This window comes from Otolemur garnettii, unplaced genomic scaffold (genome assembly GCF_000181295.1).
Source record: "Otolemur garnettii isolate 467f Iridium unplaced genomic scaffold, OtoGar3 scaffold00056, whole genome shotgun sequence".
Classification (NCBI taxonomy): domain Eukaryota; kingdom Metazoa; phylum Chordata; class Mammalia; order Primates; family Galagidae; genus Otolemur; species Otolemur garnettii.
In genome coordinates this window covers 195339-213193 of record NW_003852451.1, presented here as the reverse complement: position 1 = coordinate 213193, position 17855 = coordinate 195339, and the positions used below count along the sequence as shown (strand labels likewise).

Here is a 17855-nt window from a genome sequence, read left to right as displayed (position 1 = left end):
TATATGTATGTCTGTGTGTGTGTGTATGTCTCTGTGTGTGTGTCTGTATATGTGTCTCTGTGTGTGTCTGTGTCTGTATATGTATGTCTGTGTGTTTTGTGTCTGTATATGTATGTTTCTGTGTGTTTTGTGTCGTCTGTGTGTGTGTGTATATATATGTGTATGTCTCTGTGTCTCTGTGTCTGTATATGTATGTCTGTGTGTCTCTGTCTGTATATGTGTCTCTGTGTATATTTATGTATGTGTCTGTATATGTATGTCTGTGTGTCTGTGTCTGTATATCTCTGTGTGTTTGTGTGCATCTGTGTCTATGTTTATCTCTGTGCATGTATGTTTGTGTGTGTCTGTGTGTATCTGTATGTGTATATGTGTGTATCTCTGTGTGAATGGAGCGCTAGATGCAGATTCAAGGACATAGACCCGTCCCTGGGCCTGGTCTGTGTTGCCTCTGCATCCTGACTCTGACCAATTCCTTCTGTAACCCAATTAGGCCTTTTTCCCCGTTCTAGGCTGTGAGATAGGAGGGAGTTTAAAGTGCTGGGGAAAGTTCTGCTTTGACTGTAAACCTATAAGCTGAGACCCATCATCTTCTTGCCAAGTGTGGACATGGCCTTTTGAGGGACATGGAGGGAATGCTCGCTCTGGGAATGCTCATGTTAGGCTCTGTGCCTCCTGTATGGTACACAGCAAGCACGTGTGGGCAGCCACATGTCCACAGCCCTGCCCTGCATGCTCGGCCGCAGCTGTAGCTTTGCTCTCCCTTGTCACTTTCACAGATGCTGGCTGGAGTGGGATGGGAGTCTGGCCAGTTCTCAGAGACTGAGCTCCCCATTTGAGTTTTGAAAAAGAAGTGGGAGGTTGGAGTTTTAAACACAGATCAGACGAGGATGTAGGCAGGCTAGAGGCAACACAGAGCCTGAGAACCTCAGAGGGTGGGAGCGTGCAGTTGTGAGGGAAAGTAGATGTGGGGTCTGTAGCCTTGCTCCCCTTCCCTGCCCCAGGCTCCCACTCTCCTCATCGTGCAGACCCGTCCATAGGAGCTTGTGCTTCTACAACTCAGATAGCAACCCCACAGAATGCTCACTGCAGGCCCCTTCCTGACCACTGAGGACTCTGGGTAGGGTGGAGCTCTGGGCAAGCCCTGGCTATGTGCCCACCAGCAGGAGGCCCAGGTTAAGCCCTGGGGTAGGGGTCAAATCACTTCCCAGAGAACAACATGACTGGCCAGGGAAAATGACCTCTGTAGTTAGTGTGGAAAAAAAAACGGAAGACCTGAGGGAGCATACCCCACTGTGACCGAAGAGACTGTCACTGCAGCTTCTGACTTGTCTGAGTGGAATTACAGGGCCTTCCTTCTCTCTGTTGCTTATTTGCATTTTCTTTGCTTTTGTAATGTGTATTTGTTAGCTGCATAATGCACAGAGCAGTGAAGGCTGAAGTGACCAACAGACACACAAACACCTCGGCACACATGTGCACAAATGAGATTAGTGAGAGCGGTCCAAGTTCAGCTTCTCATAAACATTTCGAGCAGTTCCCCATGAAGCACAGTGAGAGCAGGGAGCTGGGCTCAGAAATATTTGCCTGAAGCTGGGTACCCGGCACTCTGAGCCTAGCCTTAGAGTCACAGTGCAGACTGATGCTGAAGTCACAGCAGCATCCCAGGTGCAGGCAGGAAGGTCTGGAGCCTGCAAGGAGGTGGTATCACCACAACAGGGGAGGAGGAGCTGGTGGGGAACTATACAGAATTCCTCTCTGCAGCCGTGGGCTCCGTGTGAGACATCCAGCAGGGCAGGTCTGTCTCACATGGTTCTGTGAGGTCTGACTCAAAGGCAGACCTGGCATGGTCAGCACATGGTTGCTGGTGGCAGCTGGAGCAGAGCCCGCAGAGACTTTAGAGGGATGTGGGCTGCACCCCTTTTGCAGTTGCTTCCGCTTTGTGTAAGTTTTAATTACTTGTCTTTATAGGAAGCCGAAGTTTCTTTCCTCTGTTCTTGGGTCCTTTTCAGGAAGCCAAAGTATATAAGGGAATTTGTTTTTCTGCTCACTGAGGCCATCTTTTGAGAGCCTGGGCTGCAGGTTGTGGCAGGTTGACAGCAGTGCCTCAGAGGAGAAGGGGACAGCCAGTGGGCACCCAGTACAAGCTGGTGCTGGCCAGGCCCACAGACGCCTGCACAGCAGGGGTGGGGGCAGCGCCCCTCATGTGGCAACCTGGAGATCTTATTTCTCAATGTGTGAAGTTCATAGGCTGCTGTTCTGCTTGACTTGGTGAGTATTTCAGTGACATCATCAGACTGTCTCAGCCCAGCCTAGATCTAGAGCACTCTCAGTAGCTACAAATTCTCCGAATGCATTTCACCATAATTCACTTTGTGCTGGTGCATTGGATATACATATTGGAGAAACAGAGTTTTTGTTTAGCTTGTGGCAGACAAGGGTTACATGCTTGTGAAACAGTGCTTTGATGCAGACCTGGGTACTCTGTGGTGTGACGTTTGCTGCCTTTCACTGGCCCCAGGGCTTTATACCCTTGGACAGGGTCCCACCCTGCACATTTACATTATGAGAAATAAAAGGTTTCGGAACTCAGTGCTTCTGGGTTCCCTGTTGCTACTCATACCCTACGTAGGCTTAGTTTCTTTTCACTCTAAGGTAAGATTAGAAAATGACAGGTTTCCCCATACAGTCTGAAAATGTAGTCATTTGTTTACTTATTAAGATCAACAGCTATTTTAAAAGTACATGCTCTGTGCAAGGCCTGTGCTAGGGCTGGGGAGGACTGAGGAAAAGGCTGATGATGGAAGTCTGAAGTTCCTCACCCTGCATTAAGCACCATGGTTTCTCTTCCTACCCTTGGATGCACGGACCTGCCAAGGGTCAGGAAGAAGTCCTCTCCCATGAGTTACTGGTAAAGTTGTGCCCACTACAATCAGGAAACTTCTACTAAAAAGAGAAAACTTTAGTGTGGAACCTCTGAAGTCACAGCAGGCCTTTTGGATCAGAGATGAGTTTGCTTTGCTGTTTGTTTTACTAATGATTACTCCTTCCTCCTTTGGATTTCAATGTCCTGCAGAAAGGACACCCTAGTGAGGCAATATCAGAAAGTTAGAATAGCAGTTTTGTCCTGCAAGTATCATTTTATATAACTGCCAATAAACCTTAGTGAATGGACCTTCCTTAGCATATAAACACCAAACAATGGAGCTGTTGACTGTTAAATATTTACTGTGAGGCCTCAGGACATTAAGAACTGGCCTGTCCAGTTCCCCTGTTCCATCAGACTCCCTTACCTCAGCAGGAAGAGCTTTTACTATTCCAAAGCACCTTAAATCCTATTTCCAAAATACAGTCTGCTTTGTTTATGAATTTTATTTGTTGAGTTGGGCAAACCCAAAACCATATCTTTAGCCACATGGAAGCAATGAGTGCTGAGGGCCAGCCTTCTGCCACCCAGGGAGTCCCGGGGTGCTTATGAGTTCAGGGTGTTCATTATGGAAGGAGAGTCTGTGTGGCTTTCTCTGTTGCTGAAAAGATGGTCCTCAGAACCCTCAGATTCCACTCCTACAGCCTATGAAAATGTTTTCTCCTTCTATACCCCAATTAGCTTCAATTAGCCATTTTTTTCTGTTAGATGAGTAACTTGGAAATTGGTCTTGGTCACCAAGCATTTCACAAGCCCCCAATTGAAAGCACACTGTTTTTGGTAAGAGCCTGTCTTTCTTAAGAGACTTGTTGAGAAGGAGAGTTAAAATTTTATCTTCTAAATCTTACATTATAATTAGAAAAATAAAAACACAAGACAAACATTCCTGACAGACACTTCTAAAGTATATCCTGAGAAATAAATATTTTGCAGCCACAACACATTGGAAACACATTGGTCTGATGTCTCCCCGATGTCCAGCTGCACAGCGTGCCTGTTGCTACTGCCAACAAGCTGTGGTGTGCACGTCTCTGGCACATGCCCATCTACACCTCTGTTCTATCAAGGTTTATTGCCCTCAATTATATTTAGAGCAGGGGCCAAGAGAAAACCATATTTAGGAGACTGAATAATGTCTGTAAAAAGTTTCTTGAGTGGAGCTATCACTTCTGTCCTAGCTGTTGTGAAGGAACCACACACCTCTTTGCCATCCTCCCTCCAAGACCCTGTATGGGTGCGTTTACCCATATGGGATTTGATCCTATGTAGGCTTGGGGGTTGGATTTTGTTTGCTTTGAGACAGTCTCACTCTGTCACCCTGGGTAGAGTGCTGTGGCGTCAGCCTATCTCACAGCAACCTCAAACTCCTGGGCTCAAGCAATTCTCCTGCCTCAGCCTGCAGATTAGCTGGGACTATAGATGCCCCTCACCATGCTTGGCTAGTTTTTCTATTTTTAGTAGAGACAGGGTCTCACTCTTGTTCAGAATCCACCTGCCTCGGCTTCCCAGAGTGCTGGGATTTCAGGGGTGAATCACTGCACCTGGCCCCAGATTTGATTGCATACTTAATTCTTAAGAGCAGAAGAAGGAAGAGGGAACTCCTTTGTAAAACTGTAAAATGGGAACCTGGGAACTTCTTTAGTTTCTTCTGGCTGGAGGAGCCAGGCAGACTGTTGCCTGTGGGCTTCCGTGCCTGTCCTCCACTTTGCCCCAGGTTAGTCTCTGCCTTCTGGAGTTCATGAGTTTCATCAGGGCTGACAAGTTCTGACTGGTAACATAATCATTTAGTATAAGTTTATTGTTGAAACATTACTGGCACATAGCTCTTGAAGTCAGAGCACTTACCAACTTCTAAGAGTGAACACATCTATCACGTTCTAGGGATACTTTCAAGAACAAATTTTTCAGTTTCCATTTTAAAAACAAAAAATGTCCTTTTCTCCACTGTGTTTCTTGACATGGCTGTGGCATTACGGGTCTCATTTTGATCCAAGCCACCGTCTATTGGATGGGCTCTATCAGTAAAGGAAGGATCAGCTATTTACAGGAAGAAAACATTTGCAAATCACTTGTCCGACAGAGGTTTTATATCTAGAAAATACAAAGACCTTCAAGACTCTAAACAGTAAAAACAATCCAGTTAGAAAGTGACAAAAGACCGTGTTAACCAGTTGGATGAAAGTGTTTCAAATTGTATATAGAAACAGCACACTATACCCTATGATAGTATTAATGTACACTGCTGTGATTTAATAAAAAAATAAAAGTGACAAAAGACATGAGGAAACATTTCACCAGCGAAAGATACTCGATGTGTGAGAAGTCGTTCAGTGTCATTATTAACCACGATGGAAATGTAGATTAGAGCCACAGTGGGAGGCCACTACACATAGATTAGATAATGAGATTAAAAATACAGTAGAGACAACTCCAGACACCAGCAAGAATGCCATCCTCACATCAACCTTGTCGCCACCATGCTGTATGCACTATGTACAGTCACTCTGGAAACGTTTGGCAGTTTCTTAAAAAGCTAAATGTGCACTTGTAGACTCCTGGGCATTTATTGTAGAGAAATAAAAATAATTTCATTGAAGAATCTGTACATGAATATTCATACCAGTTTTATTTGTAGTAGCAAAAGTCAGAAATAGCACAAAAGTCTTTAAATCAGTGAGTGTTTTAACTCACTGGTGTATCCAGTGGTGTATCCATGCCCTGGACCATGGTGTAGCAGTGCAAAGGACTTGTCATTGATATCAAAGCGACTTACACAGTTCTCAAAGGGGTTATGCAAAGTGCTAAAGCCCATAAACTTTCCCGAAGTGAAGGGGAGCAGACTGTTGGTTGTAGGAGGCCTTTGCAGTGAAGAGAGGCTGTGTCTTGGTGGTGATGGTGGCTGCACAGATCTGCCAGGCCACGTACACATAAATTGATGAATTGAGCAGGCAGGGTATTGTGTTGCAGTGTGTCAGATGCTGCTTTGGGGCCAGGCTGCACAGGGCCCTCTGCTGTCTCTACAAATTCCTATGAATCTATAACCATTTTAAAAATAAAAAAATTGAACAAAACACAAACCTTGTGAGCCTCCCAGACACACATCTGAGACCTGAGGATGGAGGAGGCTCAAAGGGACTTAAGAGACCTTTGCCAGAGGTGAGTAGAGGGGCCACCACGGGAGACAGGGATGCTGTGTGCTGGGTATCAGCCCATAGGTTTATATCACAGCTCTTCAAATCTTTAAGTCAGAGAGTCTGCAGATAATGCAAAACAGCTAAAAGGAGAACTGAACATACCTGTAGTCACCATGAAGACTTGAGCACCTACAGCCAGCAGGCCCGGCGTGGGAGCTGGCAGTGGCTTTTAGGCTTTTAATAGGTCGATTCAAAAAAGAGTTTGCCACAGAGACTGCACAGGACTGGTGAGGCCTCAGCTGCTCACTGTCTGCCCTCATAACCAAGGGCCTAGAACCCACTTAACACCTCTCCTGTAGGCTGCAGAGTGGGCCGAGCCTATGGGTCAGAATGTTTGAGGGCCATCCACACCCAAAGGCCACACAGTAAATGCTGTTCAGGTGCACATGGAAAGGTACCAAAACTGACCAGATGATGGATCACGAAGCCTCAACAGATAGATTATTGAGTAATGTCTGTTTTCTGACTATTGTAGAGATAAGCTAGAAATAATGCAATAAACAAGAAATTCTATTTGTTTGAAAAGTAGATAATGTACTTCTTACAAACAATCAGATAAAAGGAGAAACCACATCAGACATTATAAAATAATTTGTGGACGGGAAAAATGCTGCATATCAAAATCTGTGGACTGAAGCTAAAAGCTGTTCTTGGAAGGAAATTAGTGATCTAAGTGTACATCCCTATAAATTAGCAAAAGAACACATCATGAAAGAGTAGGACTAATGAAATAGGAAACAAATGACAGAAAAATTATTATAAAGTTACTTCTTTCTACAAACTCTCATTGCTGATGAGATGCAGAATGGCCCAAACACTTAGAAGTTGGGTGGTTTCTCATAAAACTAAACATGCTCTTACAGTGTGATTCAGCAATTGCACCTCTTGGTATTTTCCCAAGGAGCTGAAAACTTCTGTCTGCATAGCAACCTGTACACAGAGGTTTTAGCAGCCATGTTCATAATTAGCAGAACTTGGGAGCAGCCAGGTGTCCTTCCATAGCTGAGTGGGTAAGCAGACTGTGGCCCACCCAGAGGGTAGAATATTAGTACTAAAAAATGAATCTTAAGCAGTGAAAAGACACCAAGAGACCTTAAATGCATGTTACTAAGTGAAAATCTATCTGAAAAGGCTACATGCAATATGATTCCAAATATATGACATTCTGGAAAAGGCAGAACTATGGAGACAGTGAAAAGAGGAGTGGCTGCTGGGGGGAGGGGTGAGCAGGTGGATCATGGGGGCTGGTCAGGGCCAGAGGGCTGCTCTGTAGAACACTCTGGTGGGGGAACCAAGGTGCAGACCTACAGATGCACCACACTGAGCAGAGCTCTGTTGTTACCTCTGGCTTTGTCCATGCAGGCTAATCAGCTATAACAGAGGTGCCCTCAGGGGTGTTCAGGGACAAGGGTCACATGGGGAGTATCTGCCTTGCTCTCAATTTTGCTGTGAATGTAAAACTAAAAATGTGAAATCCTTAGAAAAAGTTGATTCTTTGAAAAGAAGAATAAATTGATAAACCTGTTAGAAAACTAATCAAGAAAAGGAGAAGGAATGACAGTCCAAGGAGTGAAAAGGGGGCGCCCTGACAGAAGATGTCACTGAAGAGATGAGAATCCAGTCCACGGAGTGAAGACAGGGACACCCTGACGGGAGAGGTCGTCTCTGAAGAGATGAGAGAATATTATACCAATACATTTGAGAATTTAGGTAAAATGAACATAATTCTTTGAAAAACACAGCAAATAACACTGAAATGTGAAGAAAGAGGAAGCCCTCCTGGAGGCCCCAAGTCTGAAGTGGGAGCTCTTCCCTAAGGACACAGCAAGGCTTGAGGGCCCAACAAACTTCAGATACCTCAGGAGGAAATAGCAGCCATGTTATGCTGATTCTTCCAGAGAACAGAATAAGAAAGAAGGCTTTCCACCTTTTTTATGAGCCCAACAAAATCTTATACTAAAATCTAACAAAGACGTCACAAGAAATAAAAAATTAGGCATTCTGGCTTGGCACCTGTAGCTCAGCCGCTAGGGTGCCAGCCAAATACACCGGGCTGGCAGGTTCGAACCCTGTGTGGGCCCTGCCAAACAACAATGACAACAACAACAGCAACAAAATAGCTAGGCATTGTGGTGGGTATCTGTAGTCCCAGCTACTTGGGAGGCTGAGGCAAGAGAATTGTGTAAGCCCAAGCATTGAGGTTGCTGTGATCTGTGACGCCATGGCATTGTACGGGAGACGACATAATGAGACTCTGTCTCAAAAAAAAAAAAGGATTTAGTCCATTCTGTTTCATGAAAATGAATTCAAACCTTTCAAAAAAAAATATTAGCAAATCTAATCCAGCAATACATAAAACTGATAGTTCATAATGACCAGTGGGTGGGTCATCATGTATTATTTTTGGAATCAAGGTTGATTTAACATTGGAAAACCATTGTAATTCAGTTCACTAAATGAGTGCAAAAAAAAAGCATATGATTACATTAATGGATTCTGGGGAAAAACAGATTTAATTCAGTTCATGGTAAAAACTCAGCAAACTAGGACAAGAAGGGAACTTCCTTAATCTAACAAAGACTATTAGTAAAAATTTACAGCAAAAATCATACTTTGTGGTGAAATATTGAAAGATTTTTCTCTTTAGTTGGTGAATTAGGCTGCTTTCTTTTCCTCATTGTGTTAGACTAGAGATCCTCCCAGCAGAGTAAGTTAGAAGAAAGAAATACAAAGCATTAACAAAACTGTAAGATGTCCCAAACGTCACCAGACATAGTGAAAATGAGAAATTGTTTCTAAATGTACCTTTATTTACAAAATAGTCATTCCAAAATTTTACAGAGGTGACAACACATAGAGAATATTTTGTGGATACAGTGGAACCTCTATAGTTGATCACCTCTTACACTGCTCTATTTTCCTGGACATGCACCACAGATATGTGTCCATACAGCAGACATAGTTTGATGTATTGAACACTGTATTGTAGTGCCTGGGATGGTCATCTCTGACAGGTTCTCCTGTATTTAGTAAAATTGAATAATGAATATTTGTTAAATAGAGGTACATTTAGCTATAATTTCCCATTTTCCCTACGCACAGTGATGTTTGTGACATCCTCTATTACTATTGGCAAGTGACAGACTATATGCGTGGAAAATCCATATATATGGACCAACCATTACAATTAAGCAAATTTGGCCAGATGCAGTGGCTCATACCTGTGATCCCAGCACTCTAGGATGCCAAGACGGGCAGATTGCCTGAGCTCATGAGTTCAAGACCAGCTTGAGCAAAAGTGAGACCCCCGTCTCTACTAAAAATAGAAAAAAATAGCTGGGCATTGTGGCCCATGCCTATAGTCCCAGGTACTCAGGAGGATGAGGCAAGAGGGTGAATTGAGCCCAAGGATTTAAGGTTGCTCTGGGCTATGACGCCACAGCACTCTACCTAGGGTGACAGAGTGAGACTCTGTCTCCAAAAAAAAAAAGGCAAATTTAACAAGTTGCTAAATATTAAGTTAACATATAAAAACAAAATTTATTAAACAATATACAAAAATTCCCCTATTTTTAAGTTTACACTAAAATCAAAGAAAAACATGAAGTAGTAAAAAACAAAAGTACAAAATCTCTGTATTACCAACCAGGAAATGTTACTGAAAGAAATTGTAAATGGGGAGATGCACTGTGTTTGGGAGGAATATTCAGTAGTCTCTAAAGGTGTCACTGGTCCCCAAATTAATTGGCAAACCCAGGCAGAGCCCCAGCATCCAGGACCATGTGCAGGAGCAGCACAAGTGGAGTGCTCATGACAGGGAGCCCCTCCTAAGCCAGAGACATAAGCAAACACATCATCTGACTGCTTCTTACAAATTGAAAAGCAGATCCTGTCTGGGCCTGAAGAAGCCAGTGCCTATCTGTGGGGCAGGGCACACTGTCAGAGGGGCTTTTTGTTCTGGATATGGTCCACACTGTCAGCTTATGAAAACTCAAGTTGGTTTGTGCTTTAAGCGGGGTGCACTTCACGTTAAACTTACCTCAGACAAGCAACTGTAGGGGAGGGACCACAGGAGATGAACAGAAATGAATTCTTTTCTAGAAAAGTCTATGAGTCAAAAGACTGTCCCCAGCCACTCAGAGATGAGGATGGTGTGTTGATACAGACTGTCCCTAAGGGCACAGTTGACAGCACTGAGTAGTCTCTGTGGGGGGTGCCAAGCAGGGAACCAGGCTGCAGGTATGGACAAGTAGCATCTACAGCTGTACTGCCCCGAACAGCTTTGCACACCCCCACCTGTGACGGTGGCACCCTGTCTGGCTGGGGCTGGCTGGGGTGGGAGTGAGTGGGAAAGCTGCGGGGCAGTTTGCAAGGAAGGAATCCTGGGTGTAGAGAAAACAGGGCATTCTAGATAAGAGCTGTGCAGCATAGCGTTATTTAGTGAGGGAAGTATCTGCTGGCAGCACCCAGGCTGCTTACCCACACACGTGTAGCTTCTGAGTATGTGATTTGTGGCAAGGGCCTCTGAGAAGCTCAGTACTTCACGTACTGGGTTAAAATTTAGATCCCATTCATGGCTCCTGGCTCCTATGTTGACCAGGGAATGCTAGACCAGTAGGGCATACTGCGCATGGACGCAGAAGTCCCAGGGCTGTGCTCTTAACAAGCAGCAAGAGGACAGTAAAGTGCTCAAGGGCTAGTGTGAAAGGTGGGAGCCACCAGGCCTTGAGGCACCAGGGGCCTCTGCAGGATGCAGACTTCTCCCCAGCGTGGCCTTTCAGGCAGGGTCAGCTCAGCCCCATCTGCTTGTTGAGTTGTTCTGTCTAAAGAATATCTTTTAGGATAATTTTTAAAAGTAGTGCTATACAACAAGAACATTCAGATTAATCTTAGATTAACACTGAGATATTCCTAATTTGGAGTTAGAGCTAAAAAAAGATCTCTGAGATAACCCCAATTCATCATAAATTTTTTAAAATGATTATGAAGCTTCTTATTAATAAGGAAAGCTTACTTATAAAGGGACTAAAACATTGTGATTTTTTCCCTAATTTATTTAAATTTTATTTAAAATATCTCTTAGTTAATTTTAGTAGCACAGATAAGCCAGGGGATGACTGGTCAGTTGCACTTAACTCGTTCATGGGGTCACTTGGACATCTACTTGATGTCACTTCCCTTTGCAAGGGCTCAGTGCAGTCCAGAGCCTAGAAACCGCTTTCAGGCATTTCCTTGCTAAACACAGGAACCTCGGCAGCCTCTTAGGGGTGGCCTCCCCATTCAGGAACAGTGAGAATGTTGGATGTCGAGGTAGATTTGACAACAACAAAAAAATACTTTATAGCAGTATAGCATTCTTAATTTGTAAAAATGACTAGCCCATTAACCCAATGAGGTACATAGTGTTCATAAAATGAGATTTTTAATAATACAGCTAGAACAACTAAGTGTGACTTTTTAAAATACAATAAACTCATTATTATGTAAAATGGTGTTTTCCTGGCTCCCCTTCCTGTCCCTTTGCCTTTGAAGAAAGGTTTTCACAAGGGAGCAAACCAAGAAACCAGTGTGGGCACAGTCCTGGAGGGACGCAGTCCTAGCAGGGCTGGTGCTCCTGTGGCTGCAGGGGCCTTTCAGCCGAGCAGCCCACAGTCCTGGGAGCCCCAGACGCTACAGAGCCTGTGGGAGACAGCCTGAGTGAAAGTCCGCATCTAGGGAGGGTGACAGATGAGTGAAGACATGCTCCCCAATGAGGCATGGGGAGCATGCCTTCCGCTCCCTGGCTATGCCGTTTTCCAGGACGCCTATGATCTGTGCAGCTCCTGACATTCAGCCATGGTGGAGGTGACCACGGTCCTGTTGACCAGTTTCTGAGCAGTTAGGACTGTGGCCACCTCAGCAGCATATTTCCCAGGTGTGCCTCCCACTCATGTTCTTGCATGTCCTCTGTAGCCCGATTACATCAACCCCAGAGCTGTGCAGCTGGGCTCCCTGCTGGTCCGTGGCCTCACCACTCTGGTCCTGGTCAACAGTGCATGTGGCTGCCCCTGGAAGACAAGTGATTTCATGCCCTGGAATGTGTTTGACGGAAAGCTCTTTCATCAGAAGTACCTGCAGTCTGAAAAGGGGTACTCCGTGGAGGCTCTTCTAGAACAAAATGTGAGTTCACAACTGCTCACAGGTAACACTGAGATTACTATTCAGTTCTTCAAATTTCTACTCTAGAAATTAAAAGGATTATATTATCTCATGAAACTAGAAATGCATGATCTGAAGCCTTGGGCTTCTATGTCAGCAGCTTATCTAGTGCAGATTGAGTGACCCTTATCTGAAACTCTTGGGCCCAAAAGTATTTTTGGAAAATTTGCATATTTGTTGGACCCTGAACTACATGGGGGTTAGGGATGCCTAACCCTTTATGCAGTTGAAAATCCTCATAAAACTTTTGACTCCCCAAAACTTTACTGACAGCCTCCTGTTGACTGACACCTCCCTAATAACACAAGCAATATATGTACTGTGTACTGTATTCTTATAATAGTTAGCTGGAGAAAAGAAATGTTCCTAAGAAAATAATAAGTAAACAGAAACACACTTGCATCACCAGGTGAAGCGGGCCTCCCTGTAGGTCTTCATCTTGGATAGCCGTCACCTGAGGTCAGGTCTGGAATTTCTCAGTGCTCTAAAGGTATCAGATTTTGTATTTTTAGATTAGGGACACTCAACCTGTAGCTTTTACCAAAATACCTAGTGAGGGCTTAGGACCCCAGCATGAACCCAGGGCCAGTGGTGCCGCCCAGCCAATTACCCTTAGTTTCCAGGAGCTTTCAACCTGGGGAGGCAGGAGCATTGCCAGATGCAGGCCTGTGAGGCAGTTAGGGTGTCCTGCAGTTCCTCCATAAGTGCAGCACTGTGGGAGTCCTGGAAGGCTTCCCCGCATGCAGCTCACTGGAATGTGCCTTGCCCAAGCAGGGACGTGAAAGGCACTATCTGTCCTAGCAGCCTGTGCTTTCACACCACAATGGACACATCCCATAGTGTTCCAGGACTTAGGAGCAACCCAAATTATGTGCAGGTTGCAAAAACAAAAGAAGAGGGAAAATACTCTTGAGATTTGGTGGGCCACTGAGGGGATGAGTGGCCTGTGGGCTGCAGCCTGTGGATGACCACTCAGTGGTACCTCCTCACTGTGTCTGACCTCTTGACCGGTGCAGAGTGGTGATGGGGTCATGCTTCTGGTTTGGAAAGAAATGAAGGTTACAGGGCAACACGGTGCTGGAAGGAGAAAGGTGGAATGCTCCATTTTTCCACCTGCTGCTGTTTCCTGAGATGTTGGCATTTCCACTAATTCTGTTCTTACAACTAAGAATTGAAATAAGATTTTTAATGCATTGTCTTTTTTGGTAAGATTGTGTGGTCATCACCTGAATTATCACAATGATTCTGAAGGTTCTTTTTTAGAAATGCTTGCTTAACCCACAGACAACTCAGCTCCTTGGTGCTGCTTTTCTAGGGAACTTGGGAGCACCAGTATCTGAGGCCCTCTCATGGGGTCCTAAGGTTAGAGGGTGGCTGTGCAGCTGCCACATGTGGGCTACGTCCCTGACTTTCCCTCCATGCCATCCCAGCTCCTGGCCTGGGGGGTCTAGCCCCTGCATATCTCATTTGCTTCCTGTCTATTTGCAGAGATCTCGGCTCACCAAATTCCACACCCTGAAGGCTGTCGTCTCAAAGGCCTGCATGAAGGAGGGCCGGCGCATCGTGGGCCGAGCACACTGGGGCACACACCACACAGGTGGGCATGGGGCTCTCAGCATATGCCCTAATGCTTCCTAGGTTTTGTTGGCAAAAAAATCCCAAGAAAAGGCTGATAAAATTCAAAGAAAAGAATAAAATTAAAATGATAGGTCCTTACCCAGTAGTTTAAATTCTGGTCCCATTAGTAACAAAATTCTCAGAAAGGATTGACTTATTAATTAAATAAGTCAGAACTCTTTCTATGGGTACATAAGCTTCTCTCTAGGATTCCCCAAAGTACAGAGACTATTTGGGTCATGTTTTTTTATTTGACAAAAGTTTAGGGTTTTTTTCTTCTTTATAATAAAGGCATATGTGGGAAGCTATAATAGTTTTGAGACAGACTGTTATGGTCCATTATTTCACTTCCAAGAAACATAGTCAGCAGTGTCCTTTCTGAGTCACCCATGCAAGTTTCAGCTTGCTCAGCTTATTACTGTTGCTGGGAGGGATTTGTTTCCATCCACAAAGATTTTACATTTCTTGATTTTTGTGTATGTCAAAACTTTCATAATGACCCACTTACTAGGAGAATTTGTAGCATATAGAAGATAATTAAAAAGGAAATACACAGAATCTTAGCTTTGTAACCTAAAGCTGGCAGGCAGCACCAGGTAAGGCAGCATCAGCAGCCTCAGCCCCTGAACATGCCCAGCCAGGGGCACGGCCAGGGCTGTGTTCAGACAGCTCTCCTTGAACAAGGGCTGCCCAGTTGTCCACCACTAGACAGTCTGTATTCACTTAATAGCTCTCCTATTTTGAACTTTGAGATGTTTATGTTTTTCTCATTACTCATCATGCTTTTATGCGCAATATTTCCATAAAATAGGGTATCATAATTTGCAGAATTATGGATCAAAATGTAAAAATGATAAACAATCATTAACTTTTGATAACGATCACTTAATTCCTTCTCCAGTAGTGAGCAAGAATTCTGTTTCGTGGTACCTGTGATTGTATTTAAAAGTGTGTTATGAAGGTTTTTTGTTTGTTTGGGGAGACAGAGTTTAGCTCTGTTGCCCAGGCTGGAGTGCCATAGCATCACCCTGGCTCACAGCAGCCTCAAAGTCCTGGGCTTAAGCAATCCTCCTGCCTTAGCCTCCCAAGTAGCTGTGACTACAGGTGCTACATGCTGGCTAATTTTTTTTTTTTTTTTTTTGGCAGTTTTTGGCCAGGGCTGGGTTTGAACCTGCCACCTCCATCACATGGGGCTGGCGCCCTACTTCTCTGAGCCACAGGTGCCGCCCTAATTTTTTTAATATTTTATAGAAATGGGGTTTCACTGTGTTGCTCAGGCTGATCTTAAATTCCTGGCTCAGATGATCCTCCCACCTTGCTAAGCGACTGCACTCAGCTTGGATTGTTTTATACTAAGGTAGTAGAAGAACAGTGTGTCTCATTGATTGTTTACCTCCAGAAGTTGCACATCATACTCATTGTCTTCTTTTGTTAATGAGATTCTTTCAGTTACTTTCTCATGTCTTCTTCTGATTCATGTCTATACTGCTAACTATAGTAGCACTATTGTTTCTCTCGATGGAATAGGAGAACTCACCTGAAATTCCTACCCACAAAGACTATGGTCAGGATCTTAATTGGTGTCAGCCTTGCAGCTTTCCCCCTGAGCAGCCTTGTGCTGGGTGGCACCGTGGACATGTCCAGGTCGTCCTCCTGGAAGACATAAGTGCAGCAGGTGTGGAAAGCCATCCATAGCCCTAGGAGGACGGCTTCCCTTCCTCAGGTCCGAGGCCCTTCTCCATATTTCACCTTTCTCCTATCAACTGTAGGTGACAGAATCTGAAACCCCAAAACAAAGTACATTCAAGCAAAATAAATGAACAGCATTTTCTCTGCATTACCTGCTCCCTTAGTTGGTCAGCAGCTAGGACTCAGGAGTCCACACTGTGCACAGGCCTGCAGGGCACCCAGTCCTCATTGAGGTAGCCAGAGGTGCAAATGGGACTGAGGAGCTTGTAGTTGGCATAGGCTGTGTGGGTTGGCAGCATTACCAGTTCTGCCGAAACTCCCCTTTCTTAACATGTCCTAAGATCTCTGTCTGTGCAGCAGGTTTTGTTTTGAATACTAAAGGAGGCTGTGGGCTCCCCTTAGTCTTGTCTGTTAGTTAATGCAGTAGTACAATTACCTTTTTTTTTTTTTGCAGTTTTTGGCCAGGATGGGTTTGTACCCACCACCTCTGGCATATGGGACCAGCGCCCTACCCTTTTGAGCCACAGGCGCTGCCCTACAGTTACTTTTAATCTGCACAGAAACTCCATGTGGCTACTTTCTAAGGAAGTCAGCACACAGACGGGCTGTTCCCAATTAATGTGGTCACATACATGACGTACAAAGTATTCTCTTCTTGTGGAGCCATTGTGTTCTCTACAAACCAGCTTCAGCTCGGGGGTACAGGCCTCCATTTGCTGAGGGAGACCTTGGGCCCCACATGTTTCACCCAGTATCACACGGGTTCTTGGCAAAACTGGGGCTGGAGTCTCGGCCCGTCCTTGGCAGCTCCCATGCCAAGACATGGTGGGTGCCACAGTCTTGCCCAGCCAGTCGCTTTCACACAGGGCCACAAAGCTGGGCCATGGCAACCTGAGCTGACCAGGCCCTGTCCTCCCTTGTGCCGGGCACAACGCCAGGCTGGAGATGGACCATGTGTCATCCAGGAGCTCATGCCAGCCCTTAGGGGCTGAGAGATAAACACACCTGTGTTCACTGACCAGTTTTGATGGCCACCTGTGCACAGCTCAGAGCCTAGGCCATAGGGTGAAAGGGCTAGAGCACCACAGGAGAGTCCTCAGGTTTTTGGAAATGCTGAGCAGTTAGCTTTGGATAAATACTATGATGAGGCCAGGCAGGTGGCTGATGCCTGTAATCCTAGCACTCTGGAAGGCCAAAGCAGGTGGATCACCTAAGCTCACTCATTTGAGTCCAGCCTTGAACCACAGTGAGAACTCATCTCTAAAAATAGCCAGGTGTTGTGGTGGGTGCCTATAGTCCCAGCTACTTGAGAGACTGAAGCAAGAGAATCACTTAAGCCCAAGAATTTGAGGTTGCTGTGAGCTGTAACACCACGGCACTCTACTGAAGGCTACAAAGTGAGACTCTGTCTCAAAAAAAAAAAAAAACTGTAATAGGAGGAGAATTGAGAAAGGTTAGCAAGCGCTAGAGACCACAAAGCCTGTAGGACACCAGGCAGAGTGTTGACTTTGTTATCCAAGGCACACTGGGGAGTTTGTGAAGGTAATGAAGTGATGTTATCAAAAATAAGTATTTAAAGACAGTGACTCTATGGTCAGTGCAGGGAAACAGAGCTGGGGAGCATGGTTCTGAGGTTGTGTTAGACCCTGGAGGAGGGCGGCTGGTCCTCAGGCTGAGCAGCTGCACAAAGCTCATGAGCACTGTGGACTTGTCTCCCTTCACTGGTGACGAGTCCCCACAGTGGCCCATGGTGTACACACGCTGAGCTGGTCCTACAGTGTAGGAGAGCACTGACTACTCCTGGTGAATCCATGTCGCTGGCAGCTCTGCAGAAGACACATTCCCTGTGTGTGCGGGGGCAGCCACACTCACAGCCTTATGGAATGTGGTGGGGTGTCCAGGTCTAAAAATCATCTGTGAGTTTGTACTTAGGCCTCCTAGTAGAGACAGAGGGTCCAAGGAGTCAAGGTCTAGGAATTCACAAAAAGGTTACGGCTTGAAAGTGGATGTTAATGAAGTCTATGGAGAAGTGGGGTGGACATCAGGCTTGGCTCATGGGTCTAGGAGCATGTAGGCCAACTCCTGTGTGGTCTGGAGCCCCTCTTGTTCCAGGGCCAGGCCCTCTGGTGTGTCTGCACTCTTCATGAGCTCACCTGTGATTTTTAACTGCACACGAGTTTGAAAGCTCTGACCTGCTGCCTCTCTGCTGCTCATAACGTGGCGTGTCTCTGGAG

General features: G+C 45.3%; 1 protein-coding gene across 7 annotated transcripts in view; it reads left to right on the top strand.

Moving 5' to 3' along the window:
- The window catches only part of FAM120B (family with sequence similarity 120B), a 75513-nt gene that overhangs the window by 45724 nt on the left and 11934 nt on the right, over positions 1-17855 (top strand). For all 7 annotated transcript variants that reach the window (XM_023514633.1, XM_023514632.1, XM_012806745.2 and 4 more), the window contains 2 exons: positions 12070-12276; positions 13804-13912. In XM_023514633.1, coding sequence (XP_023370401.1) covers positions 12070-12276; positions 13804-13912 — 316 coding nt within the window. The remainder of the gene's footprint in view (positions 1-12069; positions 12277-13803; positions 13913-17855) is intronic.